This window comes from Hyalella azteca, unplaced genomic scaffold, assembly GCF_000764305.2.
Source record: "Hyalella azteca isolate HAZT.00-mixed unplaced genomic scaffold, Hazt_2.0.2 contig10482, whole genome shotgun sequence".
Taxonomy (NCBI): Eukaryota; Metazoa; Arthropoda; class Malacostraca; order Amphipoda; family Hyalellidae; genus Hyalella; species Hyalella azteca.
This window is the reverse complement of record NW_025940522.1, coordinates 20,608-41,158: the sequence shown is the minus strand read 5'-3', so window position 1 is coordinate 41,158 and position 20,551 is coordinate 20,608. Positions and strand designations below refer to the sequence as shown.

Below are 20,551 nucleotides of genomic sequence, written 5' to 3'. Positions count from 1 at the left end.
CTGTTGCCGATTCTTGAACTTTTCGTGACTTGATTCACAAGGGATCCGGCCTTTGGAACCCGATCTTTCCATAACTGACGATTGATTGAGATAGCTGCTGGACTTATTGCCTGGTCCGTAATTTGCTAGGCATTTTAAAACTGAACATATGCTCCTGCATAGCTTCGTCTAGTCGGTTCTTGAAGGTGTTCATACTCGGAGCGTCAACGATAATATCAGAGAGGCTGTTAAACATGTCGGTGACTCGAAGCGAGAAGAAATGTTATCGCATGGATGTGTTACAACGGATTTTTTTAGTTTATAGCCGTTGCCCCTGGTGTTGGTTCTTGTTTCAAATTCTAGTAATCCTTCTGGGACCTTGTATAAGCCATGAGTATACTTGTATTCTTCATTGAGTTCCCCACGCAGATGTTGATACTGAGGCTTGGAAGCTTCATAATCTTTAATCTTTCCTCATAGGACTTGCCTTTCAAGCCCGGAATTATCCTTGTTGCACGTCTTTGAACACTCTCTATTAAATTTTTGTCTTTTTCAAGTTTCGGTGACCACACGACGTTTCCAAACTCTAGGTTCGGGCGCACGACAGCAACAAACAACTGCTTCATCGCTTCTGCATGAAGAATTCTGCAGAGGAACTGTTTGGTGATCTATACACGACGCCTATGAGGAGGCTATCTTTGCCTTTGAGAGAAAGTTCGCACCACACTGATTCTCTAGCTGATTGATGCTCTGCAGATAACTTAATTTGCTGGGCCCCATAAGAGGTTCTAACCCACAAAGTTTCACCTCTACTGCACTGCTCTTCATTTAAGTTATGAAAACAATCAAAACCTGACAACTGAAATTCAACAGGTACAATTTTCCCCCCGTGATTTTTAGGGAGTGTTTCTGTAATACAAATAATGTCTATGCACTCGTTTTCGATCGCAGTTAACAGCTCACTTTCTTTGTTTAAAACAGATTCCGAATTTGTGTAAAAACATTTTAAATCTTTTTGTGCACATTCACTTTGATGCATGCGTTTACTTCTTACAATATTTACAGGCCTGAATCTATGGACATGACTTCTTACTGCCTATCAGCTCCGCTGACTGACCGTGTGCGGCCGGTGTTATCTTGATATCGTGAGAGTGGTTGACCTGAGTCTCCGTGTTTTTCCGCCTGAGTCTCTCCTGCCATTTCTTGCGAAAATTTGCTCTCCCTAAAGGGGTAGCATACTTCTTAACAAAGACTGATTTAAACTCTGGGAATTCACTTAGTTTTCTCGCAGCCTTAAGCACATGTCCGACCTGGCCTGTATCCTGCACAGTTACCAGCAGCGGTCTACAGATGGTAGCGTCTTTCGATCGCAGCCTCTTGCATGCCGTTATATTCACAACGACGTTAAGTGCCTTGGCACAGCAATCAGTAATAAACTCAGCATCCGGATCATTGCTTTCGGGAACGTTAAATCAAACAAGATTATGTTTTCTTCTCTCTCTATCTAGCAGTTCACGAGTGCTCTCGTTGGCGAGATCAGAGATGACATCTTTGCGGCCTTTAATTACCTTCTGTGTTATCGCTATTCTCTGTTTTGTGCAGATGAGCTTTCATTTCCACCAGCTCGTTTCGTAACGAGTGTAATTCGCTACGCAACAAGCTCAATTCTTTCTTGTGATTCCCTTTCATTTCGGCTCTCTTTCTCAACTCCTGTTTGATGGTTTCCTCCATTTCGGCCTTAAAGACAGAAAACATTGAAGAGCACTTCTCTTCCACCATTTTTTTCGCTTTTTACAGCGCTAAGTGCAGGTTGTTGGCAGTCCTGCCAATACCAGTGTACAGTCTTGTTTCTGCGAATAACCGAGCAGTCTGTCTTGCTCAATTTTGCACAATTGTTGCAGATGATATCCCTGCAACGATCACAGGCCACTGAAGCGTCATTGACGTTAATCGAAACCGACTTGCAAAATTTACAAATTTCCTCTCGCTCATTTTGCGATTTGATCTTCGCATTCGGTTTAACAGGACTGGAGGCCTTCTCAATTAAACTTTTTCCTCTCTCACCAGCCATCTTGAAATGCAAGAGCTAGATAAACACAAGTTAAAAACCGAAATCAAGTTGAGTAAAAATTGTACAAATTGTTTGATTGTTACAAATTGTTACAGACTTGAGAGCAAGCTGGTTTCAGAGAGCGGCGATCTCAGCGGCTTAGGTGTTCATGGGAAGAGCAAGGCTAGGAAGAGATAGGCGTGAAAACAAAGGCTTATTGTCCCGCGTGGGGCAGGAGTTACGCGTTACCTCGCAGCAACCCTCACTGACTATAAGTCCGCGTTATTTAAAATGAAAACACTTTCACTATAGGCTTGTTCATTTTATTTGCACTCTCTTTTACTGACTTCCCTGAAATTCGGTTATTCTCTGACACGGATCATAAAAAAATGCGAGAAGAGTTCCGAAAACAGCACAGTAAAAAGTTAAAAATTTAGAAATTTGGGACCACGAGCACGAGCGTCCTCTCTCGACCACGGCTGAACGGAGACTTTCAGCCGTATTTAAATTTATGCGAATCCTTGAATGTTCTATAAAACTGATTCAACTGAACCAAGCGGTATTATAGATTCGCTGCCCAATTCAAGTTTATAAAACTTGACATGCAAATTCAACTGTAATTTAATGTTATCGAATTTTGACTGTTTAATTACTTGAATAACTTCAGATGTTATATTCTTTAGAAACAACTTAGGATCGATCGTTCTTATATCATGATAAATATGTTCTGTGCATGTGTCATTAACAGCCTTCCTAATATCACCTCGCATGCATTCAAATTTATTTTTTAAATGAACATTTGAATCTTCATGTACTCCAATATCATCCACTTCTAAATTACAAAGATTGCAATAAAAGAAAGAACTGGCTATTATACTATCGTTCAAACGTTTTCTGTGAGCGTTTGTTTGTTCATGCCTTTTCAAGTTTTGAAACTCGCGATTGCATATTACGCATTTTGTCTTTCTATTGAGGTATGCATTGGATATGATCGAATTGTTAATTGCTTTACGATGCTTTTGAGTTTCTATGTTTCTTTAGATTTTTAACCAATGTGTTACAAACTTTACAGTGATTCGTGCTGACAATATTTACTTCCATTTTACTTAGAAAATTTATCCAAAGGGTTTTCGTATTCAATGTGTGTTTTTTAACATGACTTACATCAGATGCTTTTAAGGTGTGTTTTTTCCCATGACATACATTAGATGATTCGTCAGTTCTCATTTTATATAGAAAAAATTAAAATCACATTGAAAAAATTCTTTTATTCTAATACATTTATTTATTTACTCTTAATACATTAACATTGAATTAATAAGAATTATTTCACTGGTTCAACGAGGTAATGCATGCTCCGACTTTGCAGAAGTTAAGGGGAGCATCTGTTCAAAATCGAAGATTTTGGCTTTTCCGGTTTTTATGCTCATATTAAAGCTGACATTGACGAATCCAACGGTATCAAAATCATCAGACAAGGGAGGTAATTTTCAACTTTTTGATTTACGGAAAATTTACGAAAAATGCTCACCCCACACACAAAACTTAGAATTCCGGAAAAAGCTATGACCAATCGATAGATATGGTCTTTACGCATAGAATGATACAAGTCCCGATGTTGTAGCTTGAAATTTCTAGGAGGAGATTGATTTCTACAGTACCCCCTTTTTTGACCGTTTTCTAAGAATTTTGCGTTTTCTTCCATTTTTTTTCTTTCATGCTATGCGCGCATCGCACGCATGGTAAATCACCGACAGCATTGCTTTCGATTGCGCGCCTCGTTAACCACCACCTCACACCTCCTCTCATATCTCCGCCCACTGACGTAAGTCCTACAAAAACCTCGTGAGATGCTTGGGATCGAACCCTGGACTAGCGACCACCAAAACGCGTCGCTAGTCACTCTGCTATCGTGGTCTTATGCGCTAGATGTAAAATTTTGCTTCTGAATTCCCAAAATTCGCTGGTAATGAATTTTCAGTATTATATACAAATTATATAAGTTCGATAGCACATACAAAGGCATTAATGGGTATGAAAATGTCGTTGCAGGAGAGAGAACGGTGGTAATACTATACGAAATGAGTGAGTCATAGCAAAAAATCCAGTTTTACAATGAGCTGTATCAAAAAAAAATGAAGTGACCTTTTGAATTAAATAGAGTAATTATGCCAAACTGAGGTTCGTATTTGCTCTGTATATTTTCGGTATGCGATCAAGAATAAATGATCACCATATGAAATATCCTCACTCGACGGGAGTTCAGCGCTTAATGTATAACAGATCAGGTGGCTTTTGAGGACGAATTTGTTCTAGAGCACTCGATATTTGTGATGCAACTTCCTTTGCCAGACCGGTTCTGGATCTGGAGCGAGTTTTTGTGGAGGCTAATTTTGATAGCGCCTTCAGCTACTAGCTGGTATGCACCATGAAAAAAACTGACTCAAGGCTTCAAGTAGGTTTGACTCAAGTGATTCGAGCCTGGTAAATGACTCCAATGACTCAAGCCTGCTAAATGACTAGGTTTATTCGGGAGTAATTGGTTAATTTTGTTGGGTAAGATTCGGGGTAAATGCATGATCGGTACCCTGTACAGCTGTTTATACAGATTCGGGGTAATTGGTCGTGATAAAATCGAAGAAGGTTTTATTCGGGGGTAATTGATTAATTTTTTGGGTAAGATTCGGGGTAAATGATCGGAAGGCAGTGCTCAAATTTTTGTTGTCGAAATAAAATTGTAGATAAATGACTAGGTTTTATTTGGGGGTAATTGGTTACTACTTTTGTTTCGAAATATGATTGTGGTAACCTATGATTTAAGCTGTTTATGCAAAGTGTTACCATGCGCTCACTATCTAAACTACTGACGTTGTTGTAATTTTTAATTTTAATGACGTCTTGCATGTGTAACCAAGCCTGTTAAGTCGTAATTTCATGTTTAATTTCGTCGGCGGTGTTTTCGTCCGTTTGACTCTAAGGTCGGGGGCTGTAATGGGGGTCAAGTTGATTTTTCAAAAGCCTCTCGCTTTTTTTATTCCAGTTTATCGATCGCAGTAACGTCATCCTTGACAGCGTAAAAACCGGCATCGTCAAACGGGGTGTCAAACGGGGTAATGAGGGACGGGCGGGGTAAATCGGGACAGTCATCTCACATTTCGGAGAAATGTTCTAGCAGCTAATTAAGCTAATCAAAATATTGCAAAACTAAAAATATTGGCATAAAGTTCAATATTTTTACTATCTATGTAGCATAAAGCAAATTAAGAAACATACATTTACTAACTGAAAAACCCCCGAAAAAAAGTGTGAAAAGTGAGATTTGGGGAAAGTACCTCTGCTAAGGTCTGTAGCAAAAAAATTATTCGCCGTATTAAAAATTTTACTTACATAAAAATTGCACACATGTATTGGCTTAAAAACGTGATTGACGAAATTTGCGTATCTCATTCCAAAAAATGGCGGCGATTTCCGCACGACGGTCATTTAAAGTAGAACATCAACTAGCAAAAGCTCCTGTCAACCAAAAAATCAATTAACAACCAAAAATTTCTATTATACTGTATTTACCTCAGCGAAAAAAAATTTCATATAACGAAAAATTAATGCATCATCGGTCATCACAAAATTGTGCATAGAATGTCATAGATAGAATTGTTCACCGGGCAACATAGAACGAAAAGTAATTAACTTAAACTATGATTTATTTGTTAAAAAATTATGATGGTTCTCATTAAAATATTCCTTTCTGTTTCAGGTATGTTTTTTGCGATCTTTTTTTGTTCACTTGACCTAATCAAAATGGTGTGAAAATACAAGCCGTCCTGTGCGCTTACAGATACAGAAGAAATGCTACATGGCTGCTGATATGAAGCTTGCAGTGGACAAGGTTGTTGTCAATGCTCATTGGCATGTCCATGGATACGGTAATATCACATCAATAATTACGATAATGTATGGATATGGTAATATCGTATCAATAAAGGAAAAACAAGTAAATAACACAGAAAATGTCATTTATTCTACATTGTAGATGTAGAATAAATGACATTTCCTGTGTATTCTACATCATCTACAAAGGAAGAGGAGGACTTCAGAGTACTGTTAGTAGTAGATGAGTACACTTTGCATGCTTCAAGCGTTTTAAAATTGAGTTTTATTTCAAGTGTCCCGGATTACCCCGTTCCCAGGGGTAATTCGGGACGCTTTTATTTTGCGCCTGACACCTTACGAATGGCATATGGAAATTTTTTGTAGATGCCAGTCGATAGCCCTCGCAAAGAGCTTTAAAATGAGCCTAAACGTGTTTATGAAATGTTCAACGGTAAGAAGTTATTAACGAAAAACGCTCAAAACCGTTAATTATTTCCCAGTTTGACGGTAGCAGTGTTGGTCAGTGGGATGAGTGGAGAAAGAGGGTGTGGGGAGGGGAAAGAGCGAACACACAGGTATATGGTGTGGTCCAGTCGTATGTACCAAAAATGGTAGTGACAGAAATACGAAAGATATAAGTCACTCTCCCTAGCGACACTCACTGGTGGAAGGCTGCTAATCCGAATGGGTGGGAGGCCAAAACTTTGAGCGAGCACCAATGAAGCGAAACCCGGTTGTTGCCACGAATGGCCACTATAGTCAACATTATACGCATCTGCCACGTATCAGCCCAGTCAACTAAACTATCAGGATCATTTTGCTGTTGCACCATATTTGACGCATCCTTAACTGTATTATAAACTTTTGTGTAGTCAGCATACATGGAGCACAGGCTTGACACTACTTCTGGCAGATCGTTTATAGAAGCAACGAATAAAACAGGCCCAGGAACTCTTCCTTGTGGCACGCCGCTGCGCCTTGTTGCTCCGTCTGATACTGACTGACAGGACGATAGTTACCGGGGCTACTCTTGTCACTTTTTTTGAACAGTGGTGTCACTTAAGCTTTTTTTCAATCGGCCGGTAAAGTACCTTCGCTCAAGGTTTTTGAAAGAATACTGTCAATGGGCCGGCCAGGACGGTTGCTAATTCGGTATTATTGCAGATTAACTACATCCAAAAAAAATGGTGTTTTTTTTTAATTATATGTTTTTTGGGGTGTAGATTACGAATCTGAAATCCATTTTTGGCGGTCGGCATCGGAAAACCGATTTTTTTCGCGACTTACTAACATGGGGGTTACGTAACTTACGTTTAAAAAAAACACCCTTTTTTTTGGATGTAGTTAATCTGCAATAATACCGCTAATTCTTTGAATAATCTATGGTGAAAAATATCTGATCCACATGATTCATTGGGATTCAGAGAGACCCAAGTGCTTGCGAACCTCTTCTTTGCGTAGCTCAAAACTAGTTAGCTTCGAACACACTGGGCGCTCCTCAATAGCTGGAATACTGTTCAAAATAATCAATTTGAATGAGAAATGCACAGATATATACTCACTCTGCCAAGAAATTTGTACTCGATGAGGACATGGACGATAAGCAGTATGATAGTGAGGACCTCCAAGACGACGACACTCGGTGCGTACTGCTGCAGGTGATGAACGGCGCATACTGAGCGGTTCCAGGCGGCGGACGAAACCTCCATTTCGCCTGCTGAGTCCCAGCTGGCTGCAAGTGAAACGTTTCATCTACAGTTGCGGAAATGGCTACACGACCACCCAGTTTTTTCGAAATATTTTTTTTGCATAAGTAAATACTTAATTCTGATTATACGAGGTAAAACTAAGTTTTTAAACTACGTTTAAAAACGGTTCCAACGCTGAAAATTCAATATAATTTTTTTAATATATGAGAAGGAGTGATGAAAATTAAAAAACCTAAGTGAAAAGGGTTATAAGACTAAGATATTATTTTTCTACATTTCTGTATTTTTCAGTAATATTTTCACGTTAAAAAGTACAGCAACATAAAGAATATCCTGATTTCCGCCACTTAGGGTACTTTTGGTGTATTTCTGGGTCAGTTCAGTGTCTTCATTTCTATTTTTTCGAAGTAAAAGAGATGCCAAAGGGGACAAGCCTCTCAGTGGCGAGAAGGCGCAGATTTCGGCCTTTGCAAAATGCCGTAGAAGCCAACGGGCACATCGCAAAGGAAGTAAAGCGCCCAAAAACCGATGTACAATCGTTTCTTACTAATCCGGACTAATTAACAGACAGGTGTCTTAGGCGACTGTTTTCAGAGTTATCTAAAACGGGCGCTACCTCTACTAGACTACTTCTATAAAATTGGTCATTGGAAATATGATATGACGGCTCGACGCATCCATCAGATATTGCATGACTCGAAGAAATTCAATTCCATGAAGCGGAAAAATGCCTCTATGCTTGAACAAAAGCATATTATCAGCCGACAAAAATTTGCTGAAAAAAATGTGCTTATTGGTGAGGGATGGGACAAGATTATCTTCAGTGATGAAAACCAATCAGATTCAGTTCAATCTTCAATTCAATTAAATTCAGTTCAATCTTGATGGCCCAGATGGATGGCAATGCTAGTGGCAACAACTTGATCGTGAGCCTGAATTCTTTTCCAAGCGGCTATACTAGTGGTGGGTTGGTCATGGTTTGGAGTGCGTTTAGCCGAAAGGGAAAATCAACTCTAGCTATTTTACAAGGAAGACAAGATTCCGAGGCATACAAGAAGACCCTTTTTCACCATCTTCTCACTTTTGCCGATGGGAAACATGAGGGATCATATGTTTTCCAGCAAGACAATACTTCGATTCACACCTCGAAGTCAGCAAACATGTGTTCCAAGGGCAGAATATTATCCTGTTGATGTAGCCACAGCTTAGTCCGGACCTCCACCCCTTTGAAAACCTATCGGGCATCATGACGAGGGATGTTTGCCAAAATGAGCGCCAGTTCAAATCTGTAAGTGACCTAAGCACGGCCATCCTTCGTTCCTGGGATAAAATTTCTCAAATGACTGGTTGATTTGGCAAAATTAAGGCGAAAGGAGGTAAGATTGCCTATTAAAAAGAGTTAATTGTATCCACAAACGGACAACCTATCATGATCTTATAACCCTTTCTACCTATTTTTTTCTTAATCTTGATCGTACCTTCTCATATATTTTAAAAAATATATTGTACATGTAGCGTTGGAACCGTTTTTAAACATTATTTAACCTAGTATAATCAAAAATCCTGTATTACATTTACTTCATGCAAGGAAAAAATTTGGAAAAAACTATGTGGTCGTATAAACATTTCCGCAACTGCACGTAGTATTCCATAAATGAATAATACAAGCAAAACTGAGCCGAACTTATGATAGACATTTACATCCAGATTATCATGCATAAACACGTACGAATTAAAGACAATTGCTCAATGGTATAGCCGTTTAGCGTGGTATTGCTACCGTTATAGTGAATTGCTCGACATTGAACTTGATGATGAAAATAGAGGCGTTGGCGGAGAAAAACGCTGAAATAATAATTTTACAGAAAGTGGCCTCAAAAGTGAAACTGAAGTACTACTGGAAACGAAAAGGATTGAAGTACTGGTGGATTTGAGAGGTTTGTGGGCTCGCATTATTATCCGATGTTTACAATTTTTGTATTTAAAATTAAAAGAGGGGCCCCAAGAGAAACTAGACTGATTTTTTACAACACTTCTCTTTAACTTCACTTCTTGTTTGTCTGTCTGTCTGTCTGTCTGTCTGTCTGTCTGTCTGTCTGTCTGTCTGTCTGCTACAAATCTTGTAATCAAAATTTATTAAACTTCTACTTATCCTATCGATCTGAAATTTTGCACACTTATTTAAAGTTGGAGACAATGCATGAATCAAATGTCAAAATAAATGATTTTTAGAATTTAAAAATTTTTTTTTTCAATATTAAAAAAATCGAAAAAATAATTTGTCAGCTACAAATCTTATAACTGATATTTGACACACTTTTACCTGTCTAATTGATCTGAAATTTTGCACACTTGTGTTAAATCAGAGGCAATGCATGAATTAATTAGCAGAATAAATAATTTTGAAAAAAAATTATATATTAAAAAAATTTATATATATTTATTTGCTATTGTTATTGCACTCATCAGATTCATATGCCTCTATTTTTACAAAGACTGACTTGCTCAAACGAAAATGCATCGGTACATCTCTGTATATCCTTGAGATGAGGCTGGTTTTCGCAAAGGAAGAGGGTGCATCGACCAGATGTGTGCACTGTGCAACATAATCGAACAGTGTACTGAGTGGCAGAAACAGCTATATATATTAACTTCGTGGACTTCCAGAAGGCTTTCGATGATATTCTGCAGAGAAAGCCTTTGGCGCATCTTGAGAGCGTGCGGAAAACCGGCGGAAATTGTGATGTTGATCAATAGCTTTTATGCGAACTTTACATGCTGCATTAAAAACAGCAATATATGGTACGACGTCAGGAACGAGGTGAGACAGAGCTGTGTGGTGTCCTCCTTTCTCTTCAACCTTGTCTTCGACTGGATAATATGTCGCACAACTGAGGATGATTCTATAGAGGCATGCACTGGACGCTTTTCACGAACTTGGCAGATCTAGATTTTGCCGATGACGTGGCCTTACTGACGCAAACCCTACAACACATGCAAGAATAGAAAACTCGTCTGAACATTTTTGCGCACCGAGTTGGGTTGCATATCAGCCGGATAAAGACAGTATTAATGACTTCAAATAAATGGTTGACCTTTGTTGCTGCGCTACGTGCTGACCGGCATAACGGGCAGCAAGTAAGTAAGGATATCACCGACATTTTTGAGACTGCTACTCGCACATAAATTCGATTCTTGATGAGTTTTCAATATGGCAGTGATATCAACAATCTGGGAAATCCACGTTTATAATGCAAAGCTAATAGCATGTATGTAGCCATACGTGCAGTCCCGGAGGCTAAGGTGAAACCGGACAAGTGTTGTTCCATAGTGCAGTTCAATAAAAAGAACCGTATATACTTTGTATTACAGGCAGTCTCTCGGTAAACGTACCGACATTATGTTAACTTAGTCTCGCCCACGTATCCAGAACGCAAGCGCCTCACTACGCAGAGGAACGTGGCTATAAGTCTGTACACGACTCGTGATTCGTGATTGTAATCAGACGATCGGCTGCTCATTTGTAATCGACTGCGAATTATCAGGCTGGGCATCAGTATGCGTGCTTAGAGCCCACTCTGTTGCTCTTCTAAACGCACAAAAGTTCGTATTTGAGTTGATTTAGCATTTATCAGTCCCGTGTTCCGGCACTTCTGTCCACAGACTGCATATGTTCAGGCACTTTTGTACACAGAATATCCATGTTCAGGCACTTCTATAGGTATTTTGTAGAGTTATTGTTTTTTTTTCAATTCTGCAATGATGCAAAGTTACCATAATATATGGCAGCAAACAGTGTTACCTTCATTTCATTGGCAAACAACCAAACAATTTTTCTATCATTCACAATTTCATAGGAATCAAATGTTCAGATTTTTTTTCAAACAATCGTGATTAGATATATCAATCGCAAAGCATTTTTAGACATTTCCAAATCCGCAGAAAAGTGTAATTAAATTAGTAATCGATCGCAAAGGATGATTTATGGACAAATTTTAGGATTTTGTACCATGAGTTAGAGAAGCATACATTTTAATGACTTATGGTGATGACTTCCAAAAGTTCCCAATCATTGTAATAACTCTCAAGAGTTCCCAGTCATAGTAATGACTCCCAAAAGTTCCCCGACATGGTAATGAGTCCCAATCGTTCCCAAGCATTGCAATGACTCCCAATAGCCCCATATCATCCAATTGTCTAAACCACGGTGGTTCAATTATCGAACTGACTCGTACCTTTTCCCCAGGAGCTGCAGTGGGTGTCGTTGTCAGCCATCAGCTTCACGGCTTCAGCAGCAGCCAGCACGTCGCCGGCAGGAGAGCTAATGTCCTCGTAAGCCTGCATCACCTGCAGGCGCGTCACGCCGCTGAAGGTGCGCTGCAGACGTTGCGACTCCCTGCCGTGTGCAGGTAGGAATAGCATTGCAATTATATAAATGTTGGGTAACTGCGATAAAGGAGGATTAGTAAGACGGTCTCTGCATGTTTTGGGGTTAGGCCAAAAGTTGCATTGTTCTCGTGGCTGGAAGGGAAATTGTCTGGCATTCGAAATAATATCATAATTCTCTCTTTTCCCACAATATGGCTGACATTTAGAAGTGCACAGTACTTCAATAAACATAAATTGAGTTCGAGCCTCAAAGCAAGTTTAATTACGTACCAAGTGAAGGTTAAGAGGCAGATCACGACGATGGCGGTTAGGACGTCAAGTGCCAGGTAGCCGTACAAGATCCATCGAGCGTAGCGAAACTTGTTCAGCAGCCATGAGCTGAACAAAGAAATTAATAGTTATGTAGTTTAATTTTGGTTCATTTGCTAAGTTTTATAAACCTCAGGTAATAACAGCTAGGAAACCAATAGAGAACATGTGAAATAAATTTTCGCGGTATAAACTAACACGGACAACTTAACGTCAATATTTCAGAATAACAAGTTTTTAAATTTGACTTCTCAGGTAATAGTTAAATCTGTATAGGCTCCTTAATATGGCTCCAAGAAATGGGCTTTAATAGACATGCTACCTGCTGACATGGCCTTTATTATGCAACAACACACATATCAATTAAAAACTCTAAGAGTTATATTTATACGTTTTTACTTTGAACTAACAGTATACAGAATTATAAATCTTTAATTTAATAATTAATAATTATAAATTTATAAATCACACACACAAAGCTTGTGTGTGTGATCGAACTATGATCATCGAAGCTTGACATCGTAATTTATAGGGAGATCGAAATTATTATGCTTAATAATGTAATTTTTATCAAATTTATTACTAAATGATATTTCTATTTATTCATATCTTTATAATTTTAAATAATTATATTACAAATATAATATATATTTAATTTATACTTAATGTGTCGGGTGATTACCTAGACCTTAAAACTTATTCTTAGTGAAGGAACAAAAAGGCATAGCAAACTGGGAGGAAGACATTGGATCAAAAAATTGAAATTGGATTTTTAAATTGTACATAAAAATTGAGAGATGCAAAAGTGTATTTTATTATTTTGCAATTTTGAAACGAAAGTCAAGTGAGTGTTTTATAAATGTTCTAGGTAAAACGCGGGTTCGAACGGGTTCTTTTCAATTAGCGTACATTTGCATTATTATTTACGATTCAGGATAATGGGATTCTGAAATTACAGGAATTATCGATCGTGGGCAACGCTGGACTAAGATACTTGATATGATCGAGTTTTACAAATGTAGAGAATCAATTGAACACTTTTCTGATAGAAATTTTCTCTTAAACTTGTGTATCAATAATTTCTTAATTTTCGGGAACTAGTTGTCTCACACAGATTATGGAACTGAAAATCTGCGTTCACCGAGTCACGTAATCATTAAAACTGCTCTGTTATGTTCATGGAAGTTTACAGAGTTTACAGAACTTCTACCTGCCTTCTGTGCCTGGTGGTGAGACAACACTTAATCAAAATTGAAGCAACATTTGTTGACCGAAATACCCACACTTAGAAAACTATTGTTAGAGACTAGAAGTGTCAGCTTTCTAGGTGCAGGTTGCTGCCTATTTTTTTAATTATAACATCACTTACTCCAAATAAGCCTTTCTCCTCAAGCTCATCATGCAGATAAAATGCATTGAAAAGAGATAATCACAAACCATCGTACATGGTTAGTCTATGACGCAGCACTCGGCTGCCATCTTCCTGGCGATTTCCAACAGCCTTCAGGAGAGGATGATCTCTGGACCAGCGCGTATTGCTGAATTCTTTTGCATCATTTTCCAAATTGTTCTGTTCGTTAGACGCAGCCGAGCATGACATCTGCGCCCATAACTGGCGCACCGTTCTATATATAGAACTGCCAGGACGATCTTCATTTTCCTCTTGATCAGTTACTGGATTGTCATGACTGATTTCCGTGAATGGAGACCGAACTCGATTATCTGTAAACGCAATGAAACACGAATGAAGGCCTGTATAAGAATGGCTATATAGCCACTAGTGCGTTTCAAACTATGAAGTTAATTCTTATAAAACCAAAAGAATTCAGACGTCAGTGATGCAACAAATTATTCTTTCTACGCAGCGCCTTCTCACCTTTTATCCTGTAATAGAAGCACTCAAAAGGAGTATAGTCGTGAAGTTCCCTGTTGCCGTCTAGAGAAATGTGTTTCTCCATTGCTCGGCAGGCCAAATCCGGGTGTTGTGTGATGAGCAATGCAAAGGATTCACATGGTTTTACTTCTTCAGAAACATCTTTCTGGTTGCTATTGGAGACATGCTGGTGAATATTATTACAGAATTGTGCGTTAAAAGCAACGGGGCACCACGGACTCTCAATCACTGCTTCAAGAACCGTTTTTTTGAACGAGTTATTTTCGGCATCCTGTCTCTCTCTGGCGGACTTCTTGGCCGCCTGATTCTTCAAGGCTAAATCCTTGGCTGTCTGCTTCTTCGAGGCTGAATCCTTGGCTGTCTGCTTATTCGAGGCTGAATCCTTGGCTGTCTGCTTCTTCGAGGCTGAATCCTTGGCTGTCTGCTTCTTCGAGGCTGAATCCTTGGCTGTCTGCTTCTTCGTGGCTGAATCCTTAGCTGTCTGATTCTCGCCAGTTCTTCAAAATTAAATTGCATTGGGTAAATTATAAATTCTAAGAGATTCCCACGCAAAATTAGTCTCAACCACCAAATGCAAAACAGCGTTTGGAAAAAAATTACAAACTTCTATTGTTCGTTGCTTGTGTGAATACTACTGTTTCATTCACTTATTAACTTATGTGACATTTAATGCATGAGAACTATTCCAAAAGATGATTCTATTAAATCATGTGATCGCGTTTACAGCACCATCATCAAACGAATTTATAACAATGTCTCGGCATTGCTAACTGGTCACTGCACAAATATTTAATTCACAGTAAGCTATAAGAAATACAATTCTTAGTAGAAATTCGATTATCTTCGACCAACTTAACTGGTGCTCAGGGAAGAATATTTATTATAGAATTAGATAATGGAAGTTGATTGAACTCACCAATATTCTCAGAAAAGTGCAACGCTTAAATTATACATACATGTCTGCTTTCTTCAGGCACTGCTTGAAGTATCTGTGTAGTCGGACGCACAAATCGTCGTTTTTATCGATTTCCATTTGGGAAAGCAGGTATTTGAAAAGCTCACCATGCTTGCCGTGAAATGCTTCGTCTACAGGATAATGACCTTCATGACCAGCTTTATCCTTGGTCTTGCATCTCAAATTTTCCAGATAATTTTCGTCGCCCTGCGGTCAGAAGTGGCAAAAATTGAATATTTATTTTATATGATATTCCTTAATAAGGTCAGGGCAAGAGATCAGGCAAACCTGTATTTCATCTCTAGATCTCTAGAAAATAGCCCTTCAATTTCTTCTAAAACCGATGATCCAAAACCGCAACATTTTCAAGGCGTTTGAGTTCCCATCAAGGTAGTATCATTTACTGAAGGAAATATATTTGAAACAAGAAGTGAATTTATTTCATGCTATTGAAACGTCACGATAATCTTAGTGAATGATAAATAGTTTTTAAAATATAGGAGTTATATAACCATCGTCAAAATAATTGATGAAATCAGTGCGTAACTCACCAAAGAATTTGTCAGGAGGAGCTTCGAGCATTCCAAATGGCCATTCCTGGAAGACAAATGCAGTGGGTGACGTTCCATTTCTCTAAGTTTGCTAAAATCATTTGGCTCCAGATTGCGGAGAAGCAGCCGCAAGCATTCATCGTGTCCACTCTGCGCGGCAATGTGCACTGCACTGCTGGGATTTCGTTTTGTGCATTTCAGGACATCAGGTTTGTTCTGTAGAACAGAGCAGAGAATATCCCGAACTCCGAACTTTGACGCCAAGAACAAAGGGGTTTCCCCCTTCTTGTTGGGTAAGTTTACAATCTCTTTGGCGCTTCGCAGCAACTCGTTCCGAACTATTCGTCTTCCCTCTTTTTGGGGCTCAGATGTTGGCGCATTTTTCTTTGCCAATAAGTGCAGCGGGGTGTCGCCATCTTTGTTTGCTTCCGTTCTGTTCACTTTGGTGCTTTCCATCAAAGCTTTTGCGGATGTAAAACTTCCATTACCAATGGTGATATGAAGTAAGCTATTTTTAGAGTTATCGCGAAATGCTTCCAAATGTTTCTGAAATTCTGCTTTATTAGCCATTATTTCGAAGTTCTTCAACGATTTCTTAGCGGCCTGATCAATGATTTCTTTAATGACTTTCTCATTCAGGAGATCTTCTGGAGTTTTTTCCAGCATGTATGCGAAACCCTCTGGATCGTGAGCAGCTGATGACACTAACGGTAGAAAACCTTCATTGTCTCTTATTGAACAATCTGCTCCAAGCTTCTCAACCAAATAGGAGATAACTCGTTCGATGCCCGTGGACGCCGCGTAGTGCAGGGCAGTCTTACCGTCCGAACATCTCATGTTCACGTCAGTGCCCGCAAGTTTCTTACAAATGCCCAAGTATCCCAATTCGGCAGCAAGCATCAGAGCCGTGCGTCCGTTGCTGGTGCGCATGTCCTTGAATTCGAGCGTTGAATCGCGATTTCCTGCTTGGGAATTATTCATTTTTTGCACGGCTTTTAAAAGATGTGCGACGCATTGCTCTGACTTGTGGTGCGCGGCCAAGTGAAGTGGGGTATACTTCGCTTCGGTCAACTCCATTGGGTTTCCTCCACGCTCCAATAAAATCTTCATGATATTGGGGCTTCCTTTGATCGCTGTCGCGTGAATGGTAGTGAAGGATTCCTTGTTCTTTTGGTTTATGACCTCAGGCGTCAGGTAATCCTGAACCATAGAGCACAGCTTTGTTTGATCATGTTTTACCATGTAATGCAGTGGCGTATTTCCATGTGCATCAGTTTCAGCAAGCAAAGCATGGTTTTTCTCAATGATTAATTTCGAGGATTCGTCAAGTGCGTTTTCTACAGCCACGTGGAGGACAGTTTTGTCTTTGTCGTTCCGAGTAAACAGTGTTTCCTCCGTTGCGTGAGGTAGCAGAAGTTTCAGCAGTTCAAATGACCATTTGCCTTCCTTCAGCACCGCCTTGTGCAGCAACAGCTGCTCTCTGATCTCAATGTCATGATGGTCGCCAGCATTCAGGATTTGCTGCAGCGACTGTGCATCGTTCCTCTCGATGGCCTGTGCCAAACTTCGCACGATTGGCGATTGCGTCCTTAAAAACAGAACAGATGTAAATATTTATGTGCAAAGTGTGACAAATCATTACTTTATTAATTATTAAGTATTTTCTCGACCTTTATTCATGAGTCAACTCAGAAACACAGTTCACAATTCTAACAAATTTACTTGGCTCAATTAATTTCTCGGTGAGTAAAGTGAGTTTCATGCACCTGAATGCAAGATTACAGAACCAGTCGGGTAGGTAGGACTAGGAAATGGTAGTTGGGAGAGTGGTGCCAGAATTAGCCACGATGATGACATAACCGGTCGAAATTTTTCCTGTTAACCCTTATGCGAGCAAAAAAATATGCAGAAATTCGAATTTCTGGAGCCATAACGAGAAATTATGGAGAATTATAAGTTAAATTTAGTCGTACGAATTTTTCTAAATTTTGCATGATATTGGAGTAAATCGCTGATGAAAATTCCATTAATAGAGGTCACTATCGCTAAAAGAAATTAAATTTTTTTTCTTTTATTGATTAAAATGCAAAGAGAAAATATCTAGCTGCAATGTGATTCTGTTTTCTTGAGCTACTTTAAATTAAATAAATTTATATTGCTTCTCCCATCTTTTGCGGAAAGATCATCAATTTCAAACTTTCATTTAAAAGCTCATATTTTAATTCCTGGGCATGGCAGGGGGTGAAGGAGATCTAAGGGGGTGAAGGAGGGGGTGAAGGAGATGTATGGGCAGATGATTGGTGATTGGCAGAGGAGTGATAACATAGCCTCACACACAAATCAGGGGACTAGCTGGGCTTCTTTGGAAATAGTTAACTGTCAATGTAAAAAATTGCTGTGCAGTGTGAGAATTTCGTCTTTCAAATTATAACGAATTGTAAAAATTAAAATTCCAAAATTCGCTCCCGAACCGCGACTCCGGCTTTTCATTGTATCTTGTAGTCACGCCGTGTACACGACTATACGGTGTTTTCGGCTCTGTCGCTCGGCTGCGCAGTAGATCTCCAGACCCCATACTATGACGATGCATCGACTTGCTTCACACGCGTAGCCTTCAGCTAGTATTCGCAGCACAGCAGTTTTGTGCCTTGGCCCATTGCACTTAAGAGTGAGGTGGAGCGGTCGCTGAACGCCGCATCGAGCCCACACGGCCTCACGCGGTTAAAATTTCTCAGGCAGGCTCTCACTCTTTATGCTTAAATACTATAAAAGACTTTTCTCCCTTATATGGAATGCGAAGCGTCGATATGAGTCTTAATGCAGTTGCAATTTGCATTTGAGGTGCCGTCTCATTAAGAGGGTGACCCTTAGGGCAACATTGATTTATGAAACGATTCAACGCTTAATTATAATTTACAATATTTTGAAGGCCAACCGCGGTTGAAAATAAATGTCTGCGATAATAAATCTTATAAACCACATTTGTGTGCAACTTTTTTCATATCAACGGCACGATATTTTAAACAATAGAACCTCATAAACCTAACCTCTGCTGTGCCATGACGCTCCCTAGGCCAGCGTTCCCAAATTTCCGACCAATCATTTTTATTGTTGACATAATTTCCAAATAAAGTGAGATTAACTTAATAATTTAAAAGAAGTGTGTACTGAACTATCATATATACATCATAACATATCCCTCTACTGAACATCTATAAGCTTTTACTTTTAGAATTTGTCAGCTGACACTGAACAAAGACTCCTCAAGAATTTATTAGATTTCACGAATTTATTAGATTTCACATCTTTCAGAACAACCTGATTCAAATATCATATTGAAGAACTCCTCAGATTATTCTTTAGTATTTTCCGATATTAATAACCTCCTCAGGTTATGTTCTGAGGAGGTTCTCTCCTATATCCGCATGTTCTTCAAGAAGTTTATCTAATGGGTTTAGTGTTAGGAAACACAGCTATTTTGGAGTAACGTCTGCGACACTATCCGCAGTGTCCAGTGCCCAGCCTTCGTGGTGGTTCCGGAGTAAAGGCGCAGTAGATAATACAAGAATATAGGCTCGACACAATTCACCTCACGGGCCTTTCATCGAGTAGACATCTCATCTCGGGCTTTCAACGGGCAGACATGCCAATTTATGGGCCTCTCAACGGACAGACATGTCACCTCACGGGCCTTTCAACGGGTAGGCATGCCACCTCTCGAGCGGACATGTCTCCTCACGAGCGGACATGTCTCCTCATGGGCGGACATGTCATCTCACGGGCATATAAAATGAAAATATTGCACCTCACAGTTTCATAAATTTCCTGACATTTTACCTCACGAGCTTCTACATGAAGTGACATATCACTTTAGGAGAATCAAAATGTCCAGACATGACACTTCCATGATATTGGCTACATATCTCACCACAAGTTTGAATTCAAATCATAAACTGCAAATTTTGCTATCTCATCAGCACTCACGAGACGGCGGGCGCGTAGAAGTCGTCGGCGCCGCTGGCGTGAGGCGCCGCTGGCTCTACAATCTTGATGATGGTCTGGTGAGGCCGCTGCTCTGCTCTCTTGATGGCCTCGCGAGACATCAAGTTTTCCATTTCGAATGTCTCGCCAGACATTTCTCTGCGGCGGCTCATCGCATCAAGCCAAATGCTATGATTTTTTAACCTCTGAAATTGAGTGACTTATAACGTGATTCTGAGAATGTATACGAGTCATTCCATTATCTCTAACAGCTATCAGCGTCAAAATCAGCTAAACTTCAATACTATCGTTATCTTATCGGGAGCTCTGAGTAAACGACATTAAATTTTTCCCACTTCGTTAAGCGAAAGTTTAATACACGATTGCCGTTTTAGCTAGTTTCAGTCGTCAAAATTACTAATATTTAGCCAAAAGCAACTCTACTTCATTTTCGATTCGCACCTATCATCAATGGTCGTACGTGCAAGTGGAAGACTAATGTGGAAAAATAATGTAGATTTTCTACCAGAAATAACTAATCCCAATAATTAGTTTCTTAACACCTCTCGAGTGTAAAATTTGGTGTACCCTCATAGGTTGACGATGCATTGAGACAGCACGACAAATTGGACGGCCCCAGTGCAAATCTCAATAGGCATAGGCTAAGTTCGGCACGGCCGAATTGTTGGCAATCTTGAATGCGTCCAAATGCGGCATTCAAAGCAAAATTCCAGCGATTTAGTTTTAATGCTCAAAGCGGCTACTTAACAGCTAGAAATTATTGTAACTTAGCACATGTATTTCATTGAACAGCATTGAAGATTCTGGAGACCTTGATCCAAAACAGACTATATACATAGACGA

General features: G+C 39.5%; 1 protein-coding gene across 2 annotated transcripts in view; it reads right to left on the bottom strand.

Annotated features, from left to right (window-relative positions):
• LOC108665308 overlaps positions 1–19,883 on the bottom strand; it is a 32,670-nt gene extending 12,787 nt beyond the window's left edge. For both annotated transcript variants that reach the window (XM_047882446.1, XM_047882447.1), the window contains exons 1-8: positions 19,691–19,883; positions 15,707–17,294; positions 15,157–15,362; positions 14,183–14,697; positions 13,752–14,028; positions 12,268–12,375; positions 11,844–12,004; positions 7,462–7,631 (exon numbers count right to left, since the gene is read on the bottom strand). In XM_047882446.1, the coding sequence (XP_047738402.1) occupies positions 7,462–7,631; positions 11,844–12,004; positions 12,268–12,375; positions 13,752–14,028; positions 14,183–14,697; positions 15,157–15,362; positions 15,707–17,294; positions 19,691–19,860 (3,195 nt within the window). In that variant the 5' untranslated portion in view covers positions 19,861–19,883. The remainder of the gene's footprint in view (positions 1–7,461; positions 7,632–11,843; positions 12,005–12,267; positions 12,376–13,751; positions 14,029–14,182; positions 14,698–15,156; positions 15,363–15,706; positions 17,295–19,690) is intronic.
• Positions 19,884–20,551: the final 668 nt, after the last annotated feature.